Below are 26,755 nucleotides of genomic sequence, written 5' to 3'. Positions count from 1 at the left end.
TTAGTAAATTCTGAATTTGGTTGTGCTTTTTAAAGTTTTTCCACTTATAAGGTAGTTTTGTAAAATAAACATGATATAAGGTAGTTTTTTTAAAAAAAGTGTCTTTAATAGGTAGTTTCTAACAATTTTTCCTAATAATTATTATAATTCGTCCTTCAAAAAATAATGATTATTAATTATCTGTTATGATAATTAATTTAACAAAAAAATTACTATTTATATATTTGCCTATACATAACTTTCATCACTAATATATCTAATAGTATTGTTTTAATTTTATAAAATACTAGTAGAAAATCAAAAAAATAATTTTATAAAATACTAGTAGTTACTAATCGAAGATGAGCAAAAGACAGTGAACTATCATTGTAAAGGCTTGATTATGAGCCTGATTCTCCTTTTCCTAATCAATGAAAATAAGCTGAACATTTATTGCTAACAACAACTCCTTCATTCATTTCTTCAGCTTTATTCACCTTTCATTTATTTGAATGTTACTAGAAGAAAGAGAAAAAAATGTTCAAAGTGACAGTAGCTTCAACATTTATTTAAATTTGACTGACAAGACGAGAACAAAGAATATGGAGATAACTCGGGCGAAAATTGCAGATGAAATATGGTTGGCTGTTGATGAAGAAAATGTATTGATTGAAGCGGATGATGTAGAAGATGAACAAATATACTCCGATGAAGAAAGATACTCCAGTGATGATAATGAAGCAATCAATTGATAACATTTATATCTTTCATAGTTATTAGTAACGAAAACATGTTATCTCTAGTTATTTAAAGACGAATTGCAAAATATTGTAATTATAATAATTATTATTATTATTATTGTTAACCTTAATTATTTGACCATGATTATAATATTATTCAATAGCAATATGAATAATCAAATAATAGACAATAATACAAGTATAATACTATACATTGTGGTACTTTAATAAAAAATTCTAATAATAACATAATCAGCTAATAGTAATATGAATAATAAAATAATAGACATAATACAAATAAATAATAAAATAATAGACATAATACAAATAAATAATAAAATAATAGACACTAATACAAGTATAATACTATATAATCATTGTGGTACTTTAATTAAAATTCTAATAATAACATAATCCGCTAATAGTGATATAAAATTATGAATAACAAAATGGTGGACAATAATACAAATGTTTATTAAACATTGACTATTTGGACCTTATTGGGCCTTATTAGACCTGATTGGAACTTATTGGACCTTATTAGACCTGATTGGAACTTATTGCACCTGATTGGAACTTATTGCACCTGATTGGAACTTATTGCACCTGATTGGAACTTATTGGACCTTATTAGACCTTATTGGAACTTATTGCACTTATTAGACCTTATTGCAACTTATCTGAACTTATCTGAACTTATTGGACCTAAAACTTAATTTTTTAAGTTGAACAGAACGCACCCTAAGTCATTTCCTATGTGAAGAAAGCCACTCTATTAGCTATATTTGGGTGACCTAGAGGTGATTGGGCCGACCTTTGGCTACAAAAAGTGGCATCAAATTTTTGCGTCAAAATTTGTTATTTCGAACGATTCAAGCAGGCTTTTTTGGCATGGCTGAAATTTACCTATAATTTCGAAATTGAGTTGCCAAATTCCCTTTTTTCGAAAATCGGATTGGCTGAAATATTATGCTCAAAATCCTGGGTAGGCTGGGTCAATGTTGCTTACTTCTAGGCCAACCATTATGGTTGTTGGCCAATATTCAAATGTTTGCACAATGAAGGTGAGCAACAAAAAGTCTTGGCCTAGTGGTAAAGAAAGAACCTTCCAACCTTGAGCAGACTAGGTGTGCTGGTGTTGCTGCATGAAATTGAGCATACGGGGAATATTCTCTAGACTTTAAACTTTAAAACATTTTGGTTAAATTTAATAGAACTATTATGATTTACTTAGTTTGTGGTTTAGACAAAAAGGGGTCGTTGATGATTCCCGAGTTGTAGTTAACATTTTATTTCCGTTGCAGTTTAGTTTTCATAATAATGATTTTAGTTAAATGTTTCATTTCAATAAGTTTTGCATTTCACCGCGGCGGTAATAGTCCCAAAGTCGATGCGACGTAGTCATAGACGTGTATGGATTTTGGGAGTGTTACAAAACTGGTTATTCAAAGACGTTTTAAAATGATTCTTAAAAAGGTAGTATGGTATATGAGCATATAACTTACTTTTACGTACATTAAATCATATGAATGATTTTATTTGTAATCTCTTTTCATGTCTTGTATTTGTATGTGTTGTTTGATGGATTTAATATTTGAAAGATACTTGAAATCTATGAATAGATTAGGAAGATGTACAAGATTAGGTAGGTGTACAGTGGTTAGGAGGACTAGGTTAACTTTAAGTTGGTATAAAAGATGTTTAAAAAATGGTGTTAAACTAAAACCTTATTTTAACTATTTTAGGACAAAGTCATTTGAGGAAATACATTTCACAAAAGATTTTAATACTACTATAAACCATTCAAATTAGAGAAACGTTGTACTCCCTTCGTCCCATAATATAGTGCTTGATTCCATTTTTTCACGGAAATTAAGTTAAATAGAATCTAAGTGAAAAGTAAAGACTTTTTATTATCAAAATAAATGTTGTGTGGAAAAAGGTGATCTTAGGAGAGAGAATGGAGAATAATTGGTGAAAGAGCATTAAATGTAACTCTTGGGTTGAATAAACAAAGCAAAAAAACTATTTTCAAGAAGCAAACAAATGATGATGACACGATTTTTCTAGGCAAATCATGAAAAAATATGAAATTAAATATAGAACCAAGCACTATATTTTGGGACACCCAAAATGAAAATGAAGCATTATATTATGGGACGGAGGGAGTAATAAAAAAGAAGGAAGTGGAGTACATTAAGGTAAACCAAACAAAAATAAAAAACCGGTTATCTCGTTTGTCCTGCCGCCACACTCTCTCTCTCTCTCTCTCTCCACTGTTTACACTCCCAAAGATCCCACCGACTACCGTCACCTCCCTCTCTCTCTCTCTCTCTCTCCAAAGCAAATCTAGAATTCCAGTTTTTTCGCCATTAATAAAAAGAAATCATTCACATTCTCTCTCCATCTTTCCCCCCAATTTTTACACTACTTCAGATCACACTCCATCTTTCTTCCACACACACACATCCAAAATCCCCAAATCTCATAAACCCTAAAATTCACTCACCAATTTCCGCACATTTTGATTTGATGAACTAATCACCTCAGATCCAATCAACAAAAATGGGGCATATAAATCTCTCATCCTCAAAAAAAGCAGGAAAACAATGGAAACTTCTAGACCTAGTAATCGCATGTTTTTTCGGAATCGTAGTACTTTTTTTCCTCCTCATTTTCACACCTCTCGGAGATTCTCTCGCTGCTTCGGGTCGCCAAACCTTGCTCCGAACCTCCGCTTCGGATCCGAGGCAACGGATGAAGTTGATTGTTGCTTTAGAGGAGACCAGCAATGGCGGGCAGATGATCGATGCCTGCCCGGCGGAGTTTGTTGATTATATGCCTTGTGAAGATCCTAAGAGAAATAGTCAGTTGAGTAGAGAAATGAATTTTTATAGAGAACGACACTGCCCGTTGCCCGAGGATTCTCCTCTTTGTTTGATTCCTCCTCCTCAGGGTTATAAAGTTCCTGTTCATTGGCCTCAAAGTTTGCATAAGGTTGTTTTCTCTCTCCTCCTTTTTTTTTTTATTATTGATTACTCGTTACTTAACATGATGAAGTTGGTGATTATTTGATTGCTTGAGCTGATTATGTTTGTTAAAAGATTGGAATTTTGTAATGCTGATTTGATTGGGAGTGATTAAGTAGCGGATTTCGTATTGATTTCACATTGGTGATCTTTGACGTTTAGTTTACTATGAATTAAGGGTGATGCTGGTAGAGTGTTGCGTGTTATAGTACTCTGTTTGCTTCCTGGTGTTGGAAAGCGTTGTAGTGTATGCTATCTTAGGATTTTTGGGAAAAGCTATCATCATTTTTTAGGAGAATAATATTTATTATTTGTGATTGCTTATTGTGGGGAGTGTCGCTAGTGAACTACTGCGTTAGTGAGTCTGCCTTCTTAGATTGTAGGGATTGTAGGAGGTAAATTTGGCGGCGGTATTTTCCCAATGTGGGTGCATTGTTCCATACATTGGGTTAATTGTAATGATTCGAGTTGTATGACAATTTTCAAAGTAGGATCTGGCTGTTATTTGTTATTACATAAAACAACAATGATGACGACAACCTAGTGTGGTGGATCTTGAAAGGCTTAAATTATATACCTTTACTTCTACTCAATCAGGACTAGTAGAGAGGGTGCTTTTGGAGTTCCTAAGAGAAGATATTTTGGAAAAAGAACAGTGTGAGGATAAATAGTTGAAGTATCCGGTAAGTGGTGCTACTGATGCTTGACTCTTCGGTCTATTTATGTGGGGATAAAGGTTATATGTAGTATTGTTGATCGTTGTTGTTGATGTGCAGATTTGGCACTCAAATATGCCATACAACAAGATTGCTGATAGGAAGGGCCATCAGGGGTGGATGAAGATAGAAGGGGAATACTTTATTTTCCCTGGTGGGGGAACAATGTTTCCTGACGGGGCAGTACAGTACATAGAGAAGCTTGGGCAATATATTCCGATTACGGGCGGAGTCTTGAGGACAGCTCTTGATATGGGCTGCGGGGTAAGATGCTGATTTATGGTTTAAATCAGATACTTGTACTTTTGCAGGTAATTTTTTATCATGTAAATTTTAATCTTTTTACAGGTTGCTAGTTTTGGGGGTTATCTTCTGTCAGAAAACATTATGACTCTCTCTTTTGCTCCTAGAGACTCACACAAATCTCAAATCCAATTTGCTTTAGAAAGAGGAGTACCAGCTTTTGTTGCCATGCTTGGGACGCGAAGACTCCCATTTCCTGCATTTTCATTTGACTTGGTGCACTGTTCGAGATGTTTGATCCCATTTACTGCCTATAGTGAGTTCTTTGTGCATGTCACTTACCTCTACATGCGATCGTTTTTCCTTTTTTTCAGCCAATATGTAATGTGGTGGATTTGTTTGCAGATGCATCATACTTCATTGAAGTGGATCGATTACTCCGCCCAGGAGGATATATTGTAATATCTGGCCCGCCCGTGCAATGGGCCAAACAAGACAAGGAATGGGCTGATCTTCAGGCAGTTGCTAGATCATTGTGCTATGAGCTGATTGCTGTTGATGGGAACACCGTCATCTGGAAGAAACCTACAGGAGATGCATGCCTCCCTAATCAAAATGAATTTGGGATTGATATGTGCGAGGACTTTGATGATCCGAGTTATGCATGGTAATTTGAAAAAGGCATCTAGTCAAGATTTTGATTTACACAACTGAAAAGCAAACACTTGTCGTGATGATGATAAGCAGTGACAAAAACTAAAATTGAAGGCAGACATAACTAAGAACCTACCTTCAATTGGACAATTTTTACTAGTCCTCACAAATCTTCAGTTAGTTTCATCTTCTAGGAAAAACAGGGATTTTGATGCATGTTTCCCTTCTACAGGTACTTTAAGCTGAAGAAATGTGTGAGCAGAACTTCATCTGTTAAAGGTGATATCAGTCTTGGCTCCATACCCAAATGGCCAAAGAGGCTGACTAAAGCTCCTGTCCGAGTTACCCAAATTAAAAATGGCTTAGATGTATTTGAAGCTGATGCTAGAAGGTGGGCACGGAGGGTTGCCTATTACAAAAATACCTTGAACTTGAAGCTAGGGACACCAGCTGTACGCAATGTGATGGATATGAATGCATTCTTCGGTGGCTTTGCGGCTGCTCTTGTATCTGACCTTGTATGGGTTATGAATGTAGTGCCTCCGCATAAACCTTCTACACTAGATGTGATCTATGACAGAGGCCTAATCGGAGTCTATCATGATTGGTGAGTCTTCTTGGCTAGTTAGTTTTGTACAACACTTAAAATTTTTGTCTTTCAGAAGCCTATTGAATAATCGGACTTCTTAGTTTAGAATGCAGCTGGTCACATTAATAGAAAGTTGCTACATGCTAAGAATGTAGAAAGAACGTAGTTTGATATTGCACAAATTGCATTGTAGATTGAGAGAAGATGGCGCGTGATTTTTCTTTGTACCTCTTCCAGAACAAAAAAGTGGCCTCTTGATTTCGAAAAATTTCTCTAAAATCTTTCACTAATTATTGATCCCTAGGAATAGATGATGAAGGCCTAAGCAACCTGAGAACCTTGTGGAAAAGGTTTTGAACATGATTTCAATCTACATGGAAGAAATGTATATCATGCTTACTGTTTACCCTTAGGCGCTGTGTATATCAAAACCATAGTAGTGCATATTATTGGAGATTGTGTATGGGTTGATGATTAATAGACAGATACACGTCCTTTCAATATTTCACATTGTTACCCTTTGTGAAGACGCAGGACATGCTGGCAAATATCCTTTATATGATTTTTACTCGCAAATATACTTTTTCTTTTGCTTTTTTGCCTTTAGAATGTTAGCAGTGAATGAAAAAGGGATGTTTTTTATAAGGTGAGAGGTTTTGAGGCTAAAAATGGTCCATGTAACTAAACATGGAAAGTTGGGGATATTTTTTATCTATTGTGAGCACAATCTCTAAACCGTTTCTTTTCCTGTAGAGATCTCAACCCCCTTTCCCAGACTTCAAAGGTATAAGATCCCAAATTTGCTATATTCTGTTTTATAGTGTAAAATTTTGTTTTATAAACTTATATGTGCGGTGTGCTACTGTGACGTTACAATTTCATCACTGGAAGTCAGTTCAAAACCTTTTTCAATACTAAGAAGACTAGTAGTGTGTCAGATGTTAACATATATCTACTCTCTTGCACCCTTTCTGTAAGCCACATTCAATTCATATGCACTTGTTTCGTAAAAGACCATGTGAGACATTTGCTTGCGTTGGTATTATCTCGGTGAGTGTAAGGAAGTGGTCTAGGTGGGTAGTTTACTGAGTTTACAATTGTTAAAAAGAGTGAGCATTTTTCAGGAAAGGTGTATTTAACATATGAATTAGGATGGATGAAAAGAAAAGCTTCCCATTCAATAGTGACGGAGGGGGTACTTAGTACAGTGTACAACATGTCTTCTCTCCAATGTCCTTTGGACCTGTGAAGGCATGCATAAGATCCTGCATGACGTGGAGGAGTATTTTTCATCTGATATAAGATTCAATGTCCTTTGGACCAGTAAAGGCATGCATAAGATCCTGCATGATGTAGTGTTATCTCTTCATCAGACGTAGAGCAAATTATTTTGACTAATTGGGCTTGTTTTAAACTTCACACTTCACATAATGTCTAGCTTTCTGTGGGTGCTTAAAGCTTGCTTCCTGAAGGTGGTTATCTGATGCAAGTTTCTTGCATATTGGTTCTACCTGGTTTATGGAAGAAAAGTGTAGTTTATCGTCCTTGCTTTGATTATTTGCTTTGTAAGCGGCCAAATGTTAGAAACATCTTTTGTTTCATGAACGCTGGGCTCCTCCTTTGACCCTATGATTTGATAAAAATATTTCTGATGGAAATAGGTGTGAGCCTTTCTCAACTTATCCTCGGACTTATGATTTCCTCCATGTGTCTGGTATCGAGTCATTGATAAAAGATTCTGCATCAGGCAAGCAAAGGTATGTTGGTTGGTTGCTTTATTATTATTTCATCCATCTCAATTTAAAATTATTCATGGTTGTCTTGCTGTTGTTGTGCCATGCCTCGTAAAGGGACCTCTTGGGTTTATATGCGTTAGGGCAGATATTTTAGTTTATATCCTTCCTGTTAGTTAAGTTCTGCACATTTTTTGACTCTAATTGTACTGAGATCTGAAGCATACATCCAAGATTTTGATGTCATGAAGAAAATACTTAATGTCTGCATTGTAGATATGTATTATGTTGTATGTTTTTTCTCCCATCTATTTACTGGATCTTAGTTAAAATTTTGTTGTACAAATTTGCTTTCTGAATTTTGTTGTTTTGTCGATTGGAAATATTGTTTCCTTAATTTGTTCCATGAAACGTGACCTTCTCCTATGTTTTAGCATCTCATATAATGGAACATTTGATCAGCCTATATCACACTAGCTAGAGAGATAGCGTCCTTGGTTAGGGGTAAGATTAACCAATAGGGTTGTCCCAATAAGGTTCACCAAGAAAAAAAAGGTTGTCCCAAGTTAAACATATCGTTCTAATATTAACCACTTTTTTCTCTACCATTTCTTCCCTTCTTATCTCTTAACCTCCTTGGCACGGCTCAATGTTAACCCTTAGCTCATATGGGAGTATAAAATTATCACAGAAGTCGTACCAAATTGGGAAAACATGCATTGCAAAGCAATCTGTCTTGGCACCATGATACAATCTAGTAATGTAAGAAGCCACAAGTGTATATGACTCCAAAGCTTTCGGATCGTTTGAAATGTAAGAAGCAAAAGCAAAATATTTATGTTCTAAGATGCTCGTTTGCAACAAAATTGCAAATACAAAATGACGATTTATTGGGTATTAATTTTCTCCAGAGGACTCGCGTCTTCACCTAGGTTCCAACCTACGTTTTGTAGGGTATGTAAAACCACTACATAAGAAGAAAATATATTTTGTGGAGAGACATCCCTTTCCCTTCTTTGCCCCCGCAAACATGTTGATTTTAAGGAATTATAGTACTGGTTCCACAAGATAACAATCTCTTGCAGCTCCACAACACGTATTGTTTGCCCGCACTTATGGCAGTAATGGCCGCGGCCTCGATGAATCGTATATATTCATACCCTTTAGCCATTGTCTAGAAAGACACAAGTACTGGTACCACAAGTTCACAATCTCTTGCAGCTCCACAACACCTAATGTTTGCCTCTGCCCCCCACTTCTGGCAATATCGGCCGCACCCTCTATGAAACATCTGTATTCATACCCTTTAGCCATTGGCTGTCCTTGCTCAGTTGCACTTCCTTGAATGACAATCTATATCCCTGGCCCAACTATCTTCCTCTTTGGGAAACTTCCTTATGGTGTACCTATGTTACTCAGGCTTGGGATCAGAGTATACATTACATCTGAACTTGTTCAGGATATGGTAATCAGTTCAAATGTTAACATCCATTTGTCATGGGTTAGCGTGGGTCTGGCAGTGGCGAGAGGTGAAGTTGAGGTGGGAGCAAGGAAGGTGTTACTTTCAGATGATGTTGGCTGGGGACTGATGAAGCACGGTTACTCCATCTGGAAAGTGTGTCGCGTGCTGGATACGGGGTGCGACACGAGTATTGCGGTACTCAACATGGATATTGGGGTGTGGTTAGTTTTAAGCAAAAATGGGTACGGTTTCTTCTTTTCCTTATGTTGGACAAGGACAGGTCAATCTCTTAATTAGTTATTGGGGATTCTTTTCTTTTTTCACTCCACTTTCCTACATTTCTAGTTTCCAGATCTTGGACACAATCTTCCTTTCATACATTCATTTGATGCCTCTCTCTTGCCTTTTGGTCTCTCTCTATATTTGAAGCATATCTAGGGACAATATCCAGCCACCACCTTCACCTGAGCAAGAAACAACCAGATCACCACCCACTTCTTCCTCTCTACTTTGTACTCCGAATTTAAAGATTATGACTTTCTTTCCTCTCCCCCTTTTGTTTTCTGCCATTAGACTGACATTGGTTTAAACTAAATTTATAGTTGACATTGGAATAGTGAAATGATGAATCAGTTATAGAGTCAAGAAAAAAGAAAGAATTCTTCTTTTTTCTTGACTCTATAACTGATTCATCATTTCACTATTCCAAGGGTTTTTATTTGATCTTTAAAAGAAACTGTATATATTTTATTATTATTATTAGCAGCAGAAAAACTTAGTTGATTATTAGTTTTCTGTAGTTGATAACTTGATATTGCTAATGAATCTTTCCTTGAACTATTTACTGCAAGACATGCTTCATTGAATCTGTGTATTAATTTTTCGTGTGGATTGGAATACTGTATCTAAAATAATGTGAATGTTTTGTCTTTATATCTAGGAATATTATTCTTTTTTTCATCTTATTTAAATATTTAGATTACTTATTTTGTGTTCTTTTGAAAATTCCATTGCGTTCCCCCCTTTCCTTTTTTTGAATATATTTTTGATACTGACTTGCCGTACGTAACCGACCTGTATCCTTATTTTTGTTGTACCCTATACCCATTTCATGCATTTACCTGTTTCTGTACCCGACTTCATGATCCTATAGTTGGTGAGAGGTGAAGTTGAGGTGAGAGCAAGGAGTGTGGTAGTTTCAGATGGTGTTTGGCATGTTGGCTGGGACCCTGTTTCTCTTTTCGAAACACCAAAGGGAAGAAATTTGAACTAAAACTGTTTTCCGCTGGAAGCCAAACAAACTACTTATCAGTCATTTTTCAACCTTGCATCCTTTATCTTTTCAGAATCCCTTTAAGCAGCATCTTATCGTTTATTTAATGAGTACTATGAAGCACGTTTTTTATCTGTTCTGATTGGCATTTTTGTGCATTTCATCCAAATTGCTGGGGATGCTGTCATACTTCTCTGGTGCATTTAATAAGTTGCTGGGGATGCTGTTGACTTCTCTAGCTTTGTAAAGTACTAGCAGTAGATTAGTTTTCACATGCCTTTTCGTCATAGATGGGATCATCAAAAAGTTCAATTCCGTTACATAGTGCCATGTTGGAGTAGGAATGACAGATTGACTTGGTCTTAGTACACTGTTGGAGTTGATAGTCAATCACTTTGATTTCTAATTTGGCTTGTTACTATGTGTTTACACAGAAAAAATGTGATATCTGATGCTTATTTTCTCTGAGGATTTCTTTGCTTTTACATTGATGTGATATAAACTGGTCTGTGGGTCTTTTAAAGCAATAATCTGTTTTGTTCAGTTTTATAGTTAGGACAAAAGATACTTCAATGAAAATTTTAAGAATGTAAGACTGTTACAAATGTCTCCTTATTTACAATTAAATCTATTCATTGTTTGACTCCTTGCCAAGGATTACTAGTTCCAAGGACAATTATCAATTTATTGTACTTTCTTTCACAATTCAGCTTTGTTTAATCACAGCTTGATATTTGGTCCAAAATTATGGTTTTACTATATTTAATCGTATGCTGCTAGGTGCTAGCTGGTTGTTAAAAAAATGTTTTTTGGTTGGCAGATGTCACCTTGTCGATTTAATGGTAGAGATGGATCGGATATTACGTCCAGAGGGAACTGTGGTGGTAAGAGATTCACCGGAAGTCATCGACAAGGTAAGCCGGTTAGCTCATGCTATGAGATGGACTACCAGCATCCATGAAAAGGAGCCGGATTCTAGTGGAAGAGACAGAATCCTTGTGGCTACCAAAACCTTGTGGAAGGCAGTTCTTTAACACGGAGATATAGTAGTGTAACATTCTTTTGGGGGGTTTTCTGTCTATTATATATTTCTATCTATATCTATATTTATATCTTTCGCAAAACTTGCGCAAAAGGGTATCCTTCCAACTTGTCTGCTTCTTCTTCCCTTTAATTCCTTCCCCCCTCTCGCTCTTTAGTCTTCTCCCCTCCTGCTTTTTGTAGAGCTAGAATGAAGGGAAATTATACGGGCATTATGCAGGAACAGAATGAAGAAAAAATTTACAAAAGAAGAAAAAAGTATAAGATGATATTCTTAGAAAAACTTGCTAGTTTTTGACCAATTAAGGGTTAAAAGTTGGTGGATTTTGGTTTTCAAAGTTAAGTGTAACATCATTGTAAAATGGAGATTGTGGATTTTGGTTTCAAAGTTAAATGAAACGTCATTGTAAAATGGAGATTGTAATATTTCCTCTAAAATTTAACCAGCTTTAAATGTAGTGCAATGTGGCCTTCTACAATATTTGTTCTTTGTTGGGCATTGGCTGTTGTGCCTATGTTACATTTTGGATTATTTTCTTTCTATGTTACTTTTGTTATGCCTATGTTAAAGGAGCACATCATGTAAATGGGTGAACTCTAAAGGAGCAAATACCTAAACAATAGTTTTAAGTGTAGCATGCAATTTTGAATTTGGGAGGCCATCACCTCGAAACCCTTTGTGCAAAAATAAGGATCATATTGTGTAAACATCATTCGCAGGTCAGCCAGTCTAGATATATAGGTCAACACTTGATAATAGGGGGAAATAGAGGAATTTCTATTGACTACTCTCAAGCATAAGTAGGTAGACTAGTGATTTCAATATCACAAGGTGAGTTCCCTATCACCTTCACCAAACAAGCTTGGTATGTGTATCATGCAATATGCACGTGGTATATTAACGTGCATTCGATACATGGTTGGGTCATGAGTGTATCGGGTACAATAAGTTACATGTTAAAGTTTATAGGAGAATCTTAATTTCATGTTTAATCAAAAGACTCCTAGAGTCTCTCATCTAAACCAATGCTGAACTGCCAAGACTTTCATATTAGAGCAATTCTAGATGATGGTCAATTTCAACGTCAAAATCTCTCATTCTTTGGTTTAGTGTCTATTCTTTTTTGGGACCATGGCTCATTCCATGTCTTCTAAAACTGAGTCATTGATAAATGATCAAGTAGGTTTATGTCTGCCCGTCAACAAAAAGTAGGTTTATGTCAATATTATTATACCAACCTCCTGCTTGGACTAGTATTGATCTTCATTTTCTTGAACAATCACTAAACATTTCCATGTCATAAACTTCCTTATTTCCTAGCCACTTGATCCCAGGCAGCCCAAAAGTTCATCTATCATCTAGTCCCCCATTTTTAATTCTGGCATGTGATTGGTCTGGGATATGCTAATGGAGTGTTCCTTATAGCGTTGCATCCTTATGTTCTTCTGTAATATTTGCTCATAATACACTCGTATGTATATCCACTTAGTTGCTCATAATACACTCGTATGTATATCCACTTAGGTGTATACTGAACCATTCAATAGAAGGCGACGCAAATTTTTGTTATAAAATTGACTTGAAAGAGTCAATATCTTGAGTCATTTAATAATACATATTAAATTCTTTATATGGTAAAATATATCCTCTATATTTATTTCATAAATATTGACTTGAAAGGGTCAATAGCATTCAACTCAATATGGAAATCAAACGCAGGAATTTGTCATGAAATTAATTGAAACAGATGTTCGACGGTGCCCTTTGTCATTAATTGTGTTTATGTGCATGGATACCATGCTTGATACATCTAGTGTCATAAATAAAATCAGAAAGGAACCAAAAATAAAAAGGTATGGAAAGTTGTCCCTCTTCATAATATTGCAACATTTTATAAATTAAGCTTTGGGGTAGCAGGGACAAATCTCCGCATGTCATGGGACATTTTCCTTGAGATTATAAGACCTAAATATGCATGATCATCAATTTTCATGCATGAGAATCAAGACTTTGGAACAAGGGATATGAATTATGGAACATAATAATTAGTGAAAGTTACAATTACAACAATCATTTTCATTAATTATGTTTCAAGAGATAACATAATAATGCAAGTACCAATACTGCACATATCATTGCATTGTTGGAGTTCAAAGCAATTAAGTTGAATTGAATTATAATAGGACTAAACTTGTACCAATTCTCACATATTATTGATATTGGAACATATGTCTATAGATTAATTATAATGTTACATTTGCAAGGACTTATTCATTGCAAATTGGGGGTAAAGAGTCCATCAATTGGTTTACATATTCTAAATAAAGCAAAAAATGAAGCATTTTTTTAGTAAATTGGCACATATACATTAATTTTGGTTATACTTCCTCTATTTTTCGATTGTAAGACATCTAAAAATATGGCATTTATATCGAATAGTCAGCAAATGTGGATAAGGAAATGGCTAACCAATATATCCTTGCACAAATACTTTTTCGATGACCATTAAAAATAAGTGCAACATTCAAAATAACACATTAATTATATAAGTCCTATAAAATGATGTAACTCTAGATTATTAAATGTTTGTATAATAAAAAAAAAACTCATAGCCCTAGTATTTAAGATGTAGAAGTAATTTGAAATGAAAAGAATGCCACAAACTCACAATACCTTTATTATAGTTTTTTGGGCTCTTTGTGGTAAGATTAATTTCTTGTGGCAGCTCGCACAAGGCCACTCACTGAGATGCCCAACAAGCCCCAATCCCAACCCACAACAATATTGAAATTTTTTGCTTCTACTAAGATTTGAACCTTGATCTCCCATGTAGGATATAGAAAATCATAGCATTGGACTCAAGGGTCCTTAGTATACCTTTATTATAGTTAAGCATGATCAATTGTTTCATACTGTTTAGAGTTGTTGATTGTTGCATTAGAGTTAATAAAATATCAATTTACTGCATCCAAAGAGACAAGTAATTGTAATGATAGATAACTCTTTATCCTATTTTGGTTGGCCAATTTCATTTTCAGAATTGAATGTCTTTAATAATGTAAGAATATTTATTCAACTTATTTTGACCTATTTAAACTTAATTTAACTTATTAGAACTTATGTTCAATGGGTTTTTAGAAACTTATATAAACTAGTCTTATTTTAACTTGTTTTTTTGTACGTGAAGCAAAGTTCTGGTACGCCTCTTTCAAATCAATTTACCACATCTAAAGAGACAAGTAATTGTAATGGTACGTCTTTTTCAAATGTCTTCACTAATTTGAACCAATTTTTTTTTTGAAATAAGTCAGCATAAGTTGAATTAAACACTACTTAAGAATAGAGGGGAAAAGATTCCAAAAGTTGATGCATTAGATTCCAACGACATTGAATATTCCTTAATGGAGCTGTAATTTGTACCTAATTAGTGCTAATAACTACCCAATCCAGTTGTCAATATTGATAACACATAAAATTAAAGTTTATGGGATTAGAGCCTACTACAAAATTAGTAAAAATTGAACAACTAGTGGTAGTATTAATGACTCTCAATTTACAAATTCATGTGTCAACCCCCAAATATTGCGATAGTCGTATTAATGAAGCTTCTCTTTTAAGATCCATATGTATTGCAAAGATTTTAATGTGTCAACCCAGAACCCACATTTTTTGCTGCTGTAAGTAATACAGTAGTACTAATTAATTACTACTCCACTTCATCAGTTTTTGGAGGCTTTGAGTTTTATTGTCATCTTCTTTTTTTCATTGAAATTGATGAAACTACATCATTCTCACTGGCTGCATGTGATCATTAAGCTACAAGTTATAAAGTCTTCACATTGCACTGCATTTCTAGTTGTATAGATCTTTTAAAGGGAGTTTTTTTGTATCATTCAATTTAATTGAATTTAATGGATGATACCAAATTCTTTTATAACCTTATTACTCACTTGTCTCCTATCACCCAATTCCAAGCTCTTTGCCAACAACTTTGTATTAAAATTAGGGTTATGCTATATGCAGTCTTTAATGTTGCATATAAGACATAAATACACTACTTAAAATGGAAATAAGTTGTGAATTCACGGAAAATTTTTGCATCAATCGATGTAATTAAATGATCAATTAATGCAACTTATTTTCATTTTTAGCTTCTTATATACAGCCCTTAGGACTGCATATAGCATTTTCCTTAAAATTATTGTTCTAAGTCATAAAATGGTGGATGTTAAAAGTTTTTAAATTATTTTACTATATACGTAGTAGTATTCATTAGTTTTGTCTCTCTTATGTCACAACTCACAAGGCATAAGATAAGAAGCATTTAATTTATTAATCAAAAGAGGAAAGGTTGATTAGAAAAAAATGTTGAGCTAATTATTAATATTTTTGTGTGGCTTATAAACATACTTCTATTACACTACATATTAGGATGAGTATTTGTTAGTTCCTATATAAATAATTAAACTATGTTACACCATATATTTATTGTTGAAATATGTCTTGAATTTTGTTCACTATAATTAACCAAGCTTTTCAATAATATATGTAGTTTAGTATATAGTTTCTGTTTTGGGTTCGGTTTATGTCCGTTTTGTTTAGATTAATTATACGGGTACTATATAAATCCTATAATTAATCTATGCCTCCGTAATTCTGTAATCTAAACTCTCTTTTAAATGTAATAAAATCTGTTCTCCCTAATGCTGATAAGTGCGTTTCCAACGCACTTTATGACCTTCTTTTAGCTTGTTTTAGCTCCCTTTTCCTCCTTTTCTTCCTTCTTTCTCCTCACTTTTCCCTTCTATTTCATTCACGTGATCATACTTGGTCATAGTGACATTTTGCTAGATTTTCGATCTATTTCGATCGAATTTCTAGCATATATGCTTTCACCATGTTTGTTCGTGTTTCTATTGCAGGTATTGCCCTCTTCGGGGTCGAGAAATGCGAGACATGGCATAAGGGAACGAGCTAGAGGCTGAGAGTTAGCCTGGGGTGCGTCTGGTGCGCCCGCACACGCTATTGGTGCGCCCGCACCATCAACCAACATTGCAGCACAAAACAGACGACATTGGTGCGCCCGCACCAAGTACAAGGTGCGCCCGCACCTGCGTCTGGTGCGCCCGCACCAACTCTATGTGCGCCCGCACATTTTGACGGATGAATTCAAGCTGAGGCAGAAGCTTAGGTGCGCCCGCACCTTCATATTCGTGCGCCCGCACCTGAGCATGGTGCGCCCGCACCTACTTATGGTGCGCCCGCACCATGCGTTCCGAAACAAAAGTTTCGATCATTAAAGCCTTTTTCCTTTTCAGTTTGGGGACTCACGCTTTATTCTAGTTTTCACACAATATTTTAGGGTTTTGTATTAGAGAGAAAACACTGGAGTTTTCATTGGTAATTGAGATTAGAGATCATAGTTTGTGATTCGATTTACATTCAAGGTACTTTTCATTCAATTCAATTCAAAGTTTTAGTTTTTATTTCATTCTCTTGGTGTTTGTTTATGTTCTCATATTATTTAAGATCTTCATTCTCTTAGTTTTTGAATTGCGATTTTCATTAGTTTAATCATTACTTAATCATGTTTAACCTTAGATTAGTCATAGATTTTATGTTTAATTGCTTAAACTCCATGATCAGTGAGTATTTCATATCTAGGGTTAGGGTGAAAGTATGAATTAGGGTTTTAAATATGTTGTTGATGTGATTGTGATGAATGGAGAAGTTTATGCATTGATCTTGGTGTTTTGAGACCTTAGGATAGATATTGATCACATTTATACTTTGGTATTTTGATTTCAAACGTTCTTAAATCGGATTTTGAACTCTTTTATCATCCCCAAGAATCAACTTAATTTCATACCAAGATATTGGATGGAAATTAAGGGGATCCTTCATTAGGGGTTTTCCAAACTTATCGAATCTCTTAATCAATTAACTAAAGACCATTCGAGAGAGGATTTAGTTGATAGATTAAGCGATTACTCTTGAGGACCATTCGAGAGAGGACTCAAGTATTTAGAGGAGAACTAAACCTTGCAAAATCGTCTTCGTCGCTCCACAATCGCATTAACAATCATTATCCATTCTTATTCATACTAGTAACCTTAACTCTAGTGTCTTTTATTTGATATTTAAACCCGTATTAGTTGCTTGTTCTTGTTATTAGTTAGTCTTAATTGATACCAAAACTCTTTCAAATCCCCAAAAACTTCTTCAATTAGGCAGTCTAGACTTGTTAGACTTTAACCAATCCCTGTTTCCCTGTTGACTTGCCCTTACTATTCTCTTAGTAATTGCTTGTTAGGACTACAAATATTGTTTGGAAAGCGGTTCTTAGTGCCTTAACGACACACTAAAAACCTCTTATCAAATGCGTACACTTAGAGTGTATTCTGCACAAACTTTTGAAGTAGCTTTTAGTGTTTTGAGTGAGTCAAAACACTAATTAAGATAAATAGTGGTATTTGGTTAGGTAGTAGTACAAGTAGCTTTTAGTGGTATAAGTTGTGTTTGTCAAAAAGTTCAATTATTTGAAGCTTTTGAGTAGCTTTTAGTAGCGTATAAATTATACATTAAAGTTTCGTTTGAGTTTTTAACTAGTTATTATTTGTAAACAACTACTTTAACAGCGCAGCTTCTTTTTACCGAACATCAATATCTTATACATCTACTTGGACAACTAACAACTATACACCAACCACTAACAGCTATCAGCACAACTAACAGCCACTCTCACAGCTAAAGGCTACTACCACAACTATTTTTGCCGAACACACCCTCAGTAAACGTCTTGTTAGTGAACCACGTCAAGTCTCTATGTCAATTCTTCTCTTATATATCTTTATTTCGTTAATTGCTTCTGTCACAACAATTATCTTTGAAAAATAAAGACTCAATATTAAACTTCCTTTGGTTCCCATAATATTTATTGCGATGGATGATAGTTACTTTGGTAACAAAATTGATGGATTATATGAGAAAAAGACGGATGTATCACCTAATAGTGAAGAAATACAAAAAACCATGGAGCATCTCATTGTACTCAGTCAAATCAAAATTATCACATGGATGTGTATCAACTATCAACTATCAACTATCAAATATCAAATTAAATTAAAAAGGTTCTATTATAGCCAGAGAGACAAGGAGGAATTTAATGCGTCTTTTTCTTTCTTATTTATTTAGACTCACGTATATATTATAGGATTATTCATAATTTCATATGGGTTAGGCACATAAGTAGCTGCCACAAGGTAAAAGTTGTTATATAAGCTTATCTCCAAGAAAAGAGCTATGCTTGAATTTGAATGTATAGGGATTTGAAATTTGATTATTCTGTTTTGAGCCTCTTTTAATGATCTTTTATAGAAGTACAGTGAGTAGTAAACTTGACTAAATCTATAGGAGTAAGTTCAATCAGCTTGTAGGTTGAATAATCCTTGGGATCCGATATTGGACTCGTATACTATGTTATGATCATCTAGTTGTCATCTCCATATAATTTATTAAGAGTTCTGGTCATGCTATTTAATGAGTCAAACTAAAGTCTTAATATTTTTTGTACTTGTTCTTGTTTTAGTTTAATTTACAAAGATATTATTCACTCTTTGTGAGAGACTAGCTTCTTGCACACTATTAGGTGATCACACAGTCACACTAAACATAAATATAGTGAATCTATGAGTATAAACTAGTCTTAATGAATAAATAATCTAATTTGATCTCAATTTATTCATCATTACTACCGACGGCTAAATTTCAATGATAAAATTTAGTACTTCCTTGTTATGTATAACATAATATCTTAGTACGGAGATTTAGGAGAAGAAAGAGATATAAAGAAAGAAAAAGAGGACCTCATGCAATGAATAGAGAGATAGAGAAAAGTAAATACCAAATATAGTAATGGTTTGTTTAGTAAGTGTTTCATATATTTTAAAATGAATTAAGTATATATACTCGTCCAATAATCATGTTGGTACATATCCTCCTTTCTTTTTATTAATTACTACGTATAAGTTGGGCACACATATTAAGACTATAGAAAAAGTGGAGACATGAGGAAAAAGAGTGTCCCCCCAATATCATGTGAAGAAGCTAGTGGATATACTTCCTGCGTAACAAAATAGATATTACACTTTCGAAAACACACTTTTTTTAGGCAATTTTGAAGAACATAGAGATAGAGAGGAAGAAAAAAGAGGACTCGTGTGATAGGAGAGAGATTATTGGCTAAAAAGGAAGTGTAACATCTATTTTATTAAAATTATATTTAAAAAGTGTAACATATATTTTGTTCCGAAATGGGAACAAGGTTGCTCATCACCTTGCCCATTGGAGTCTTGAGTCTAGGGAACGGAAGGTGTGGTTAGGAGAGGTTCCTCTGGAAATATTGTCATTTGTAATCTTGGATTTGGAATCTGATGAATAAACTGGCTACATTTTCCCGTCAAAAAAAAAGTATGAAAAAAAAAAGTTACCAAAAATATGTATGTAGTTATTACATCTTAGTCTCTTAGGATACATAAAATTAAGATATGATCAAGTGACCAATTGATTTATACTTTCCAGTCAAATACTATGGGAGTAAAAAAGAAAGTGTTCGATGACCTTGATCACAAAACTCATGTGATGACACCAACCATTAACTCCGGTTTTCCCCTACTGGATCAATCAGATCAAGCGGTTATGTACCAACATGCTTCCTCTATGTTCCTTCAACAAGTTGAAGTTTAAACCTTTTTTGTTTGTGTTCTAAATCATAGTACAAATTATTACAATATGTATATAAGTATACGTTGTGTTTAAACAACATTAATTTCAGCATTATTATTTTTGTAAATATAAAAGTTGGTACTTGTTAAGTTTGGTCAATTTTGCATGTGTTAACTTTTCCATTCATCTCAAAATCAATATATACAACCTAAAGGACAAAGTCCTAACATGAATCAATTTAAGGTGTTGTTTGGTTGGACATGTATTTCCTTGGAAATACAATTTCCTAGGAAATGGCCAAATATTGTTGTGTTTGGTTGACTAAAAAAATGAAAAGCATAGGAACTCAGATTTCCAAGGGAATTACAATTTCCCTCCCAACACCGGAAATAACTCACCCACCCCCCCCCCCACGGTGAGTTACATTTCCTATGTCTATTTTTGCTGTGAAATGACAACCATGCCCTTGATTATTTTCGCAAAGGCGCGCTTTTCCCCGCCTTCATTATTTCATTACGAGGGTTTGCACCCAATAAGGTAACAACCCACACCTCCATTTTACATGCAATCTCCAATACTTTGATCTTGCATTCTCCATCTTTTCCTTCTCGTCATCTCACAAGCAAGGTTTGATCTTTCTCTCTCCTTTTCTTGCTATATGTATTCAGTCTTTATTGTGTGTGTGTGTTTTTTTTATATACTTTTGAGATTTTATCTAATATTCAATTCATAAATAAGCTCCAAAAACATCAAAAAAAATTTATTCTGAAAATTGGGTCAGAAATTCTAGCACTAAAAGGTTTGTATTTTAATTAATTTTAAGTGGGATTTGGTGTTTTTTTTTGCTCAATTACCTTTATCGTATCAAAATACAGTGATTTTCATTACATTCATGTTAGATATTGGGAAAATATGTATCCTTTATAAAAATTAAAATTAAATTGGAACTTACAGTTGACAAAATAGATATTGAATATTGAAATCATAATTTGTGGAGCGCAAAGCCGCAGACGCAAGAGAGCTTAAGGACAAGAAAGATGGTGGAAAGTATGATTAGAGTTTTTATGAGATTGAGATAAACTTAGTTTGGGATGTTTTCTTGAATGACCGAAAGTTGTCGATGATCATTGATCTTGCTGTCAACTATAGAGTATGATAAGTGTGATGCAGAGGAGGTATGTTGATGTTATGGGTTGATTGGAAAGTCAACTCCTAAATACAATTGTTAATGGTTGTAGAAAGTAGTACTAAGGAACATGATGTATATCTATACTTTGTGTTTATTTCTTTTTGTTTTATAGAATATTGTACTCTTTATTTCTCTTTTACTAGATATATGCATATTTAATCATGATCTTTAAATTTGCATTGTTTTCAATTGTTAAACAGTAATGGCTCGAATTCCTTTAAGTAAACAAAAGAAGATTGCAGCGACTTGTATTGTGATATATAGGCAGATTATGGTCATGGTTATGGAGATAATACTTCATCTCATGTATCTTCTTTCCGTTACAAACATTAAAATTCCTAAGCCTATATCATTTGTGTTTGATGATTCACTTAAAGAGCGGTTGACAGCTAGAGTTCTAAATATTAGGCCAATGATCCAAGGGAGTGACATAGCATGCTTGGATAACCTTAGAATGGACAGAGCTTGTTTTTATAAGTTATGTGAGATGCTTAGAGATGTTGGTAAATTGCAAGGAAATAGGAATACAAGTTTGGAAGAAATGGTAGCTTTATTTCTCTTCACGCTTTCTCATGATACAAAAAATCGAAGAACTCAATTACACTTTAGAAGAAGTGGCGAAACTGTTTCAAGGCATTTCAATTTAGTATTACAAGCTCTTCTTAGATGTCATCATATCTTGCTGAAAAAGCCTACAGCAGTGACAGAAAACTGTCAAGATGATAGGTGGAAATGGTTTAAAGTAAGTTTACTTTGCCATACAAAATAATTATTTTCAAAATTGTTTGCAGATTTGGCTCATTAATATATGGATGGTTCTTTTTTTTTCCCTTTGTAGAATTGCTTAGGCGCTTTGGATGGAACACACTTTAAGGTTCGTGTAGGGGATAAGGATAAAGTTAGGTTCAGAAACAGAAAAGGAGATCTTACTACAAATGTCTTAGCTGCTTGTACGCGGGATATGCAATTTATATATTTATTACCTGGTTGGGAGGGTTCGGCACATGATAATAGAGTACTTCGTGAAGCCTTGTCTAGACAAAATCCGTTAAGAGTTCCTCAAGGTAATAAATTTAGTTATTTCTTCTATAAGTCATACAACAATTATATGAGAATAAAATGGTTACAACTTTTGTTGCTTGGCATTAGGTAACTATTATTTATGTGATGCTGGATACATGAACTGTGAGGGTTTTTTGACGCCATTTAGAGGCCAAAGATACCATTTGAGTATTTGGAAACGTGGTTCTCTTCCTGTATCAGCTGAAGAGTATTACAATATGAAGCATTCTCAGGCAAGGAATGTGATTGAGAGATGTTTTGGGTTACTAAAAATGAGATGGGGTATCCTAAGACATACAACTTGGTATCATCGAAAGACAGTTAGTCGAATTATCTTAGCTTGTGCTCTTGTGCATAACTTCATTCGAACATATATGTCTGTTGATCCTATGGAGTCTCTACTTGTTGATAACATGGAAGACAATGATGGTGATAATATTGAAATCATGGAAACAAGTGCAACATGGAATGCTTTTAGACAGGAGCTAGCAAATGAGATGTATAACACATGGATTCAAACCAGAAACCCTTGATTAATTTTGCTTTGAAATCTTTTTTCCTACCAAGTGTACTACTTGTAATGGATGACTATGTTTTGGCATATGTAATGAATTCTTTGTTTTGCACACTTTTAATGTTATTGACCATATATGTATATATATAAATATTTCTCTTTACAATATTTCCATTGACATTTGTACATGTTCTGTACTTTTTTGTTGTATTTTATTGGACTTTACAGATGAGTCAACCTCAAAATTCTCGTAGTAGCAATACTACTAGAAACTTGTCAAGATGGTCAGTTGCTGAGGATCGTGCACTCATTATGGCCATGACTGATCTATTGGATATTGGTGGTTGGAAAGCAGATAATGGTCAATTCAAGAGTGGTGCTTATGCTAAGTTAGAAGCTATAATGTTACAAAAATGCCTGGGTGTGAGAAAAAAGCTAAGCCTCATATTGAATCAAGAGTAAAACATCTTAGGAAACAATATGATGCTATAACAGAAATGCTTAGCCCAAGTGCTAGTGGTTTTGGGTGGAATGATGAAGAAAAGTTTGTTACATGCCCCCAAGCAGTATGGGATGAATGGATCAAGGTAATGTAGATATCCTTACTTTCTTAATTAAGTGCTTTTGTTTGCTTTATCGAACTCAAGTGTCTTAAATATCAATTGAGTACAATTTTGTGAGTATGCTTTTTATTCTTATTTGTCATAAGCTTCTTCAGTGGGTTTCTAGTAAAGCCTATGTAGAAGTTGATACAGGCATAAATTGTATACCTTCTAAGGGTTTTTTTTTTGTTTCCTTTTTGTACTTCCTAATATTGGACAAAATCATACATCAATTGATTTTCTCACTTAAGAACTCATGTATCTTAAATATTAATTAAGAACCTTATGCTTAATCATGGTCGATTTTGATTGTCATTTTTCTTGCAACAGAGCCATAAAAATGCAGCAGGGTTAAGGAACAAGCCTTTTCCTTTTTATGAAGAGTTGGGGAAGATTTGGGGCAAAGACAGAGCTATTGGTAATGAATCTGGAACTGTGTACGATGTTCTACAAGAAATGGAGGATGTAACAAGAGTCGGAGAAGAACACCAAGTTCCTGATCTGAATGCAGAGGAGAGTAATTCACCTACTCAATGTGATCCAATGGGACCTTCATCCTCAACACCACAATCAACAACTCCTTCAAGTAGTCGAACAAAGAGAGTAAGGACAGAAACAATTGAAGCTTTAAAAGAATTTTCTACCAAGATTGGGAAAATTAGTGAAGTCATGGAAGCCGCTACGGAACACATTGGACGACTTGCTAATTGCTTTCAACATGAATCTGATTCGGCTGATAGAAGAATGAAACTAACTACTGAGATTATGAAAATGGAAGGCTTATCTCCTAGTGAGGTACTTTTGGCATCAAAGAAAATTGCTCTTAATCCTCTTGAGGTTGACTTCTTTTTCAGCCTACCAGACAACTTTAAATATGCTTATGTCCAAGGACTTCTACTTCCGGACCAGTGATATATTGATGTGAGTACAATATCAGATTTTTTTTGGGCTTTGTTGGAATGGCTGGTGATAGGAAATTGCTATGTTTTGTTTTGGCTAATTTATGAATGGCTTGATGTAGTTTTTTGGACAAGGATGAGATTGAGATGGATTTGTAGCTCTGGTAGTATAACATTTGGCTAATAAATTAGCAGGTTTTTGTTTATGTCACAGTGTTCATGTTGGTGGCTTTATGACATTTGCAAGAAAGACAAAAATAAATTACTATGTTCAAAATGAACAAAGAAAATTTAAAGAAAAAGTTGATATAAAAGTAGTTAAAGTAGTTAAAATGCCATGGGAAATAGATATGTAAACCAAACAAAACATGGGAATTAACTTCCTAGGAAATTCAATTTCCTATAATGTCAAACAAACAAATTTAACTCAATTCCAAGGGAATTTACAAGGGAAATAACTTCCCAGGAAATAAGAATTCTCATAGGAAGTTATTTCCTACGCGAACCAAACGACACCTAAGAATATACTTATAAGATTAACAAACAATTTCCTAGTTAGAGTCCTAACATTCCCCTTAAGTTGGAATAATATTATGCTCGTTGCTAACACCTGGCCAACTTGAATAACAAAACTTAAACTCGTCCTTTCAAAAGTTATAGTGAAAATATCTGTCAAATGAAACTTAATAGGAACATAAGAACGATTAATATCCTAGTTAGAGTCCTAAGTAGTACTCTATCCCTAGCTCTAGCTTTTTTTTAATAATATTTCTTAATGTCGTACTTGATTATCATTTGAGATTTGACCTACAAATCCCAACAAAATTTAGGCCATTCCATTCTTCTATAATTAACTTCTCCTATTAATGAAATGAAATCTTAAAAGATGCACAAATCATTGTCTCAAACACACAATAAAAGAGCAAGTGCGCACTATCAAGTATCAATCCATCCATGCATGCATGCATGCATGGAATCATTAATGAAAATCTATTAGAGACTTTAATCAAAGACATTAATGAAAAAGCTCAAGATTGCAAATTAAAGTAAACATGCATCTGTTTGGCAAAATTATTAGAGTGGATCATTGTCCCATCATATACATTTTTTTTTTGACGTGTTGTCCCATCATATACATGGGAAGAAACACTAATTGAAGTTCCGTGACATTTTCCCGTTGTCATGGAAACAAATACTATATTAATTCCATCAATTATTAGAGGCTCCTCTTATGATTTCTTGGTCAACTCATAAAACTCTAATAACATAGAGTACTATTAAGATCGAAAATATGCTAATTTGGTGTATTATGGGTAGTTTTGAATTAATGATCTTCCTTTACTGGTAATAATATCACACGTGATCATGGTATATTTTAACATTGATAATAGACTTTTGATCATGTATTAATAGCTGATTTGAATTGATAAACTCGATCAAATGATATACTCCTACTATACTACACATGATTGAATATAGTTTCAAATGTGCTAATCTCCACAGAAGACCAACGAGGATAAATTATTGGCCTCGTGTATAGGATCCAACATGTGTCACATATCGATTGGATAAAGTTTTTCAAATCATGGTAAGAAGATTAGAATATACTTCTTCCGTTTAGAAATAGTTATACCGTTTCATATTTTCACGCTTGTCGATGCATGGTTTTAAACGTTAATATCTTCAATTATCAATGAGTAAAACTTATAAAAAGTTAATATTAAAAAAATATATATTGAGACGAATCTAACAAGATCTCATATGACTATATTTTTCTTAAAATATAGATCATCAAAGATAATCAAAGTATAAGATGTGAATAGTAAACACTATGCAAATGGTGCAACAATTTCTAAACGGATGAAGTATATAGTATAAATAAGCTTGTATATAACCTACTACTCACTTAGTTACAATGAAATAAAATAACTTATATTAATAAGCAATATCTAAAAAAAGTAATGCCTCAAAAATTATGAGAGAATTATGCATCATCTAGTGTTAATAAGTGATCTCATGGTTAGTTTTCTTATTTTGAACTTAAAAATAATTTAAGGGAGATATTTAACATTTTTCATAATACATTAATATAAGTTGGAGTTACGGTGAATTGAATTTCTAGTTCTTATACTAGCTAGTCACAAGTAGTTTTGACCCCTTTTACGTGCTAATAGAGTGATTGGATCTTTATTGAGTGGACTAAGTTCTAACGCTATGTTCTTTTGAGTACATTTTCAATTTATTCAATTCAGTTCTTTAATTTATCAACTTTCCTCTCACATTGTTACTTCAGTTCAATTTAACT

General features: G+C 34.0%; 2 protein-coding genes across 5 annotated transcripts; both read left to right on the top strand.

The window, feature by feature from the left end:
- Nucleotides 1-2,951: 2,951 nt before the first annotated feature.
- LOC104888415 (probable pectin methyltransferase QUA3) lies at nt 2,952-11,917 on the top strand. The gene is made up of 7 exons (XM_010673385.4): nt 2,952-3,716; nt 4,525-4,728; nt 4,813-5,023; nt 5,113-5,374; nt 5,594-5,968; nt 7,612-7,707; nt 11,239-11,917. Exons 1-7 carry the CDS (start codon nt 3,285-3,287, stop codon nt 11,450-11,452), a joined length of 1,794 nt encoding a protein of 597 aa, XP_010671687.1. The 5' UTR covers nt 2,952-3,284; the 3' UTR covers nt 11,453-11,917.
- An 8,688-nt stretch (nt 11,918-20,605) lies between these two features.
- Nucleotides 20,606-24,656, top strand: LOC125491504 (uncharacterized). 4 transcript variants are annotated; one of them, XM_057395167.1, is made up of 4 exons: nt 20,606-20,811; nt 21,574-22,115; nt 22,212-22,437; nt 22,523-23,115. In XM_057395167.1, the coding sequence occupies exons 2-4, from the start codon at nt 21,576-21,578 to the stop codon at nt 22,966-22,968; spliced, it is 1,212 nt and encodes a 403-aa protein (XP_057251150.1). In that variant the 5' UTR covers nt 20,606-20,811; nt 21,574-21,575; the 3' UTR covers nt 22,969-23,115. The 4 variants fall into 4 exon arrangements, with proteins under 4 accessions (XP_057251150.1, XP_057251149.1, XP_057251152.1 ...); XM_057395169.1 differs by lacking the exon at nt 22,523-23,115 and adding exons at nt 23,178-23,536; nt 23,882-24,656 and having other exon boundaries at nt 20,643-22,115; XM_057395166.1 differs by having other exon boundaries at nt 20,606-22,115.
- The last annotated feature ends 2,099 nt before the right edge of the window (nt 24,657-26,755 follow it).

The sequence above is a fragment of the Beta vulgaris genome, chromosome 1 (genome assembly GCF_026745355.1).
Source record: "Beta vulgaris subsp. vulgaris cultivar EL10 chromosome 1, EL10.2, whole genome shotgun sequence".
NCBI classification, from domain to species: Eukaryota; Viridiplantae; Streptophyta; class Magnoliopsida; order Caryophyllales; family Amaranthaceae; genus Beta; species Beta vulgaris.
This window is presented reverse-complemented; position numbering and strand designations above follow the sequence as displayed.

Coding starts and splice junctions, on each gene's coding strand:
- LOC125491504 (XM_057395167.1), top strand. CDS start 21,576: ATGGCTCGAATTCCTTTAAGTAAACAAAAGAAGATTGCAGCGACTTGT. Junction 22,116..22,211: donor ATAGGTGGAAATGGTTTAAA/GTAAGTTTACTT, acceptor TTCCCTTTGTAG/AATTGCTTAGGCGCTTTGGA. Junction 22,438..22,522: donor TCCGTTAAGAGTTCCTCAAG/GTAATAAATTTA, acceptor GCTTGGCATTAG/GTAACTATTATTTATGTGAT.
- LOC104888415 (XM_010673385.4), top strand. CDS start 3,285: ATGGGGCATATAAATCTCTCATCCTCAAAAAAAGCAGGAAAACAATGG. Junction 4,729..4,812: donor CTCTTGATATGGGCTGCGGG/GTAAGATGCTGA, acceptor ATCTTTTTACAG/GTTGCTAGTTTTGGGGGTTA. Junction 7,708..11,238: donor TCTGCATCAGGCAAGCAAAG/GTATGTTGGTTG, acceptor TTTGGTTGGCAG/ATGTCACCTTGTCGATTTAA.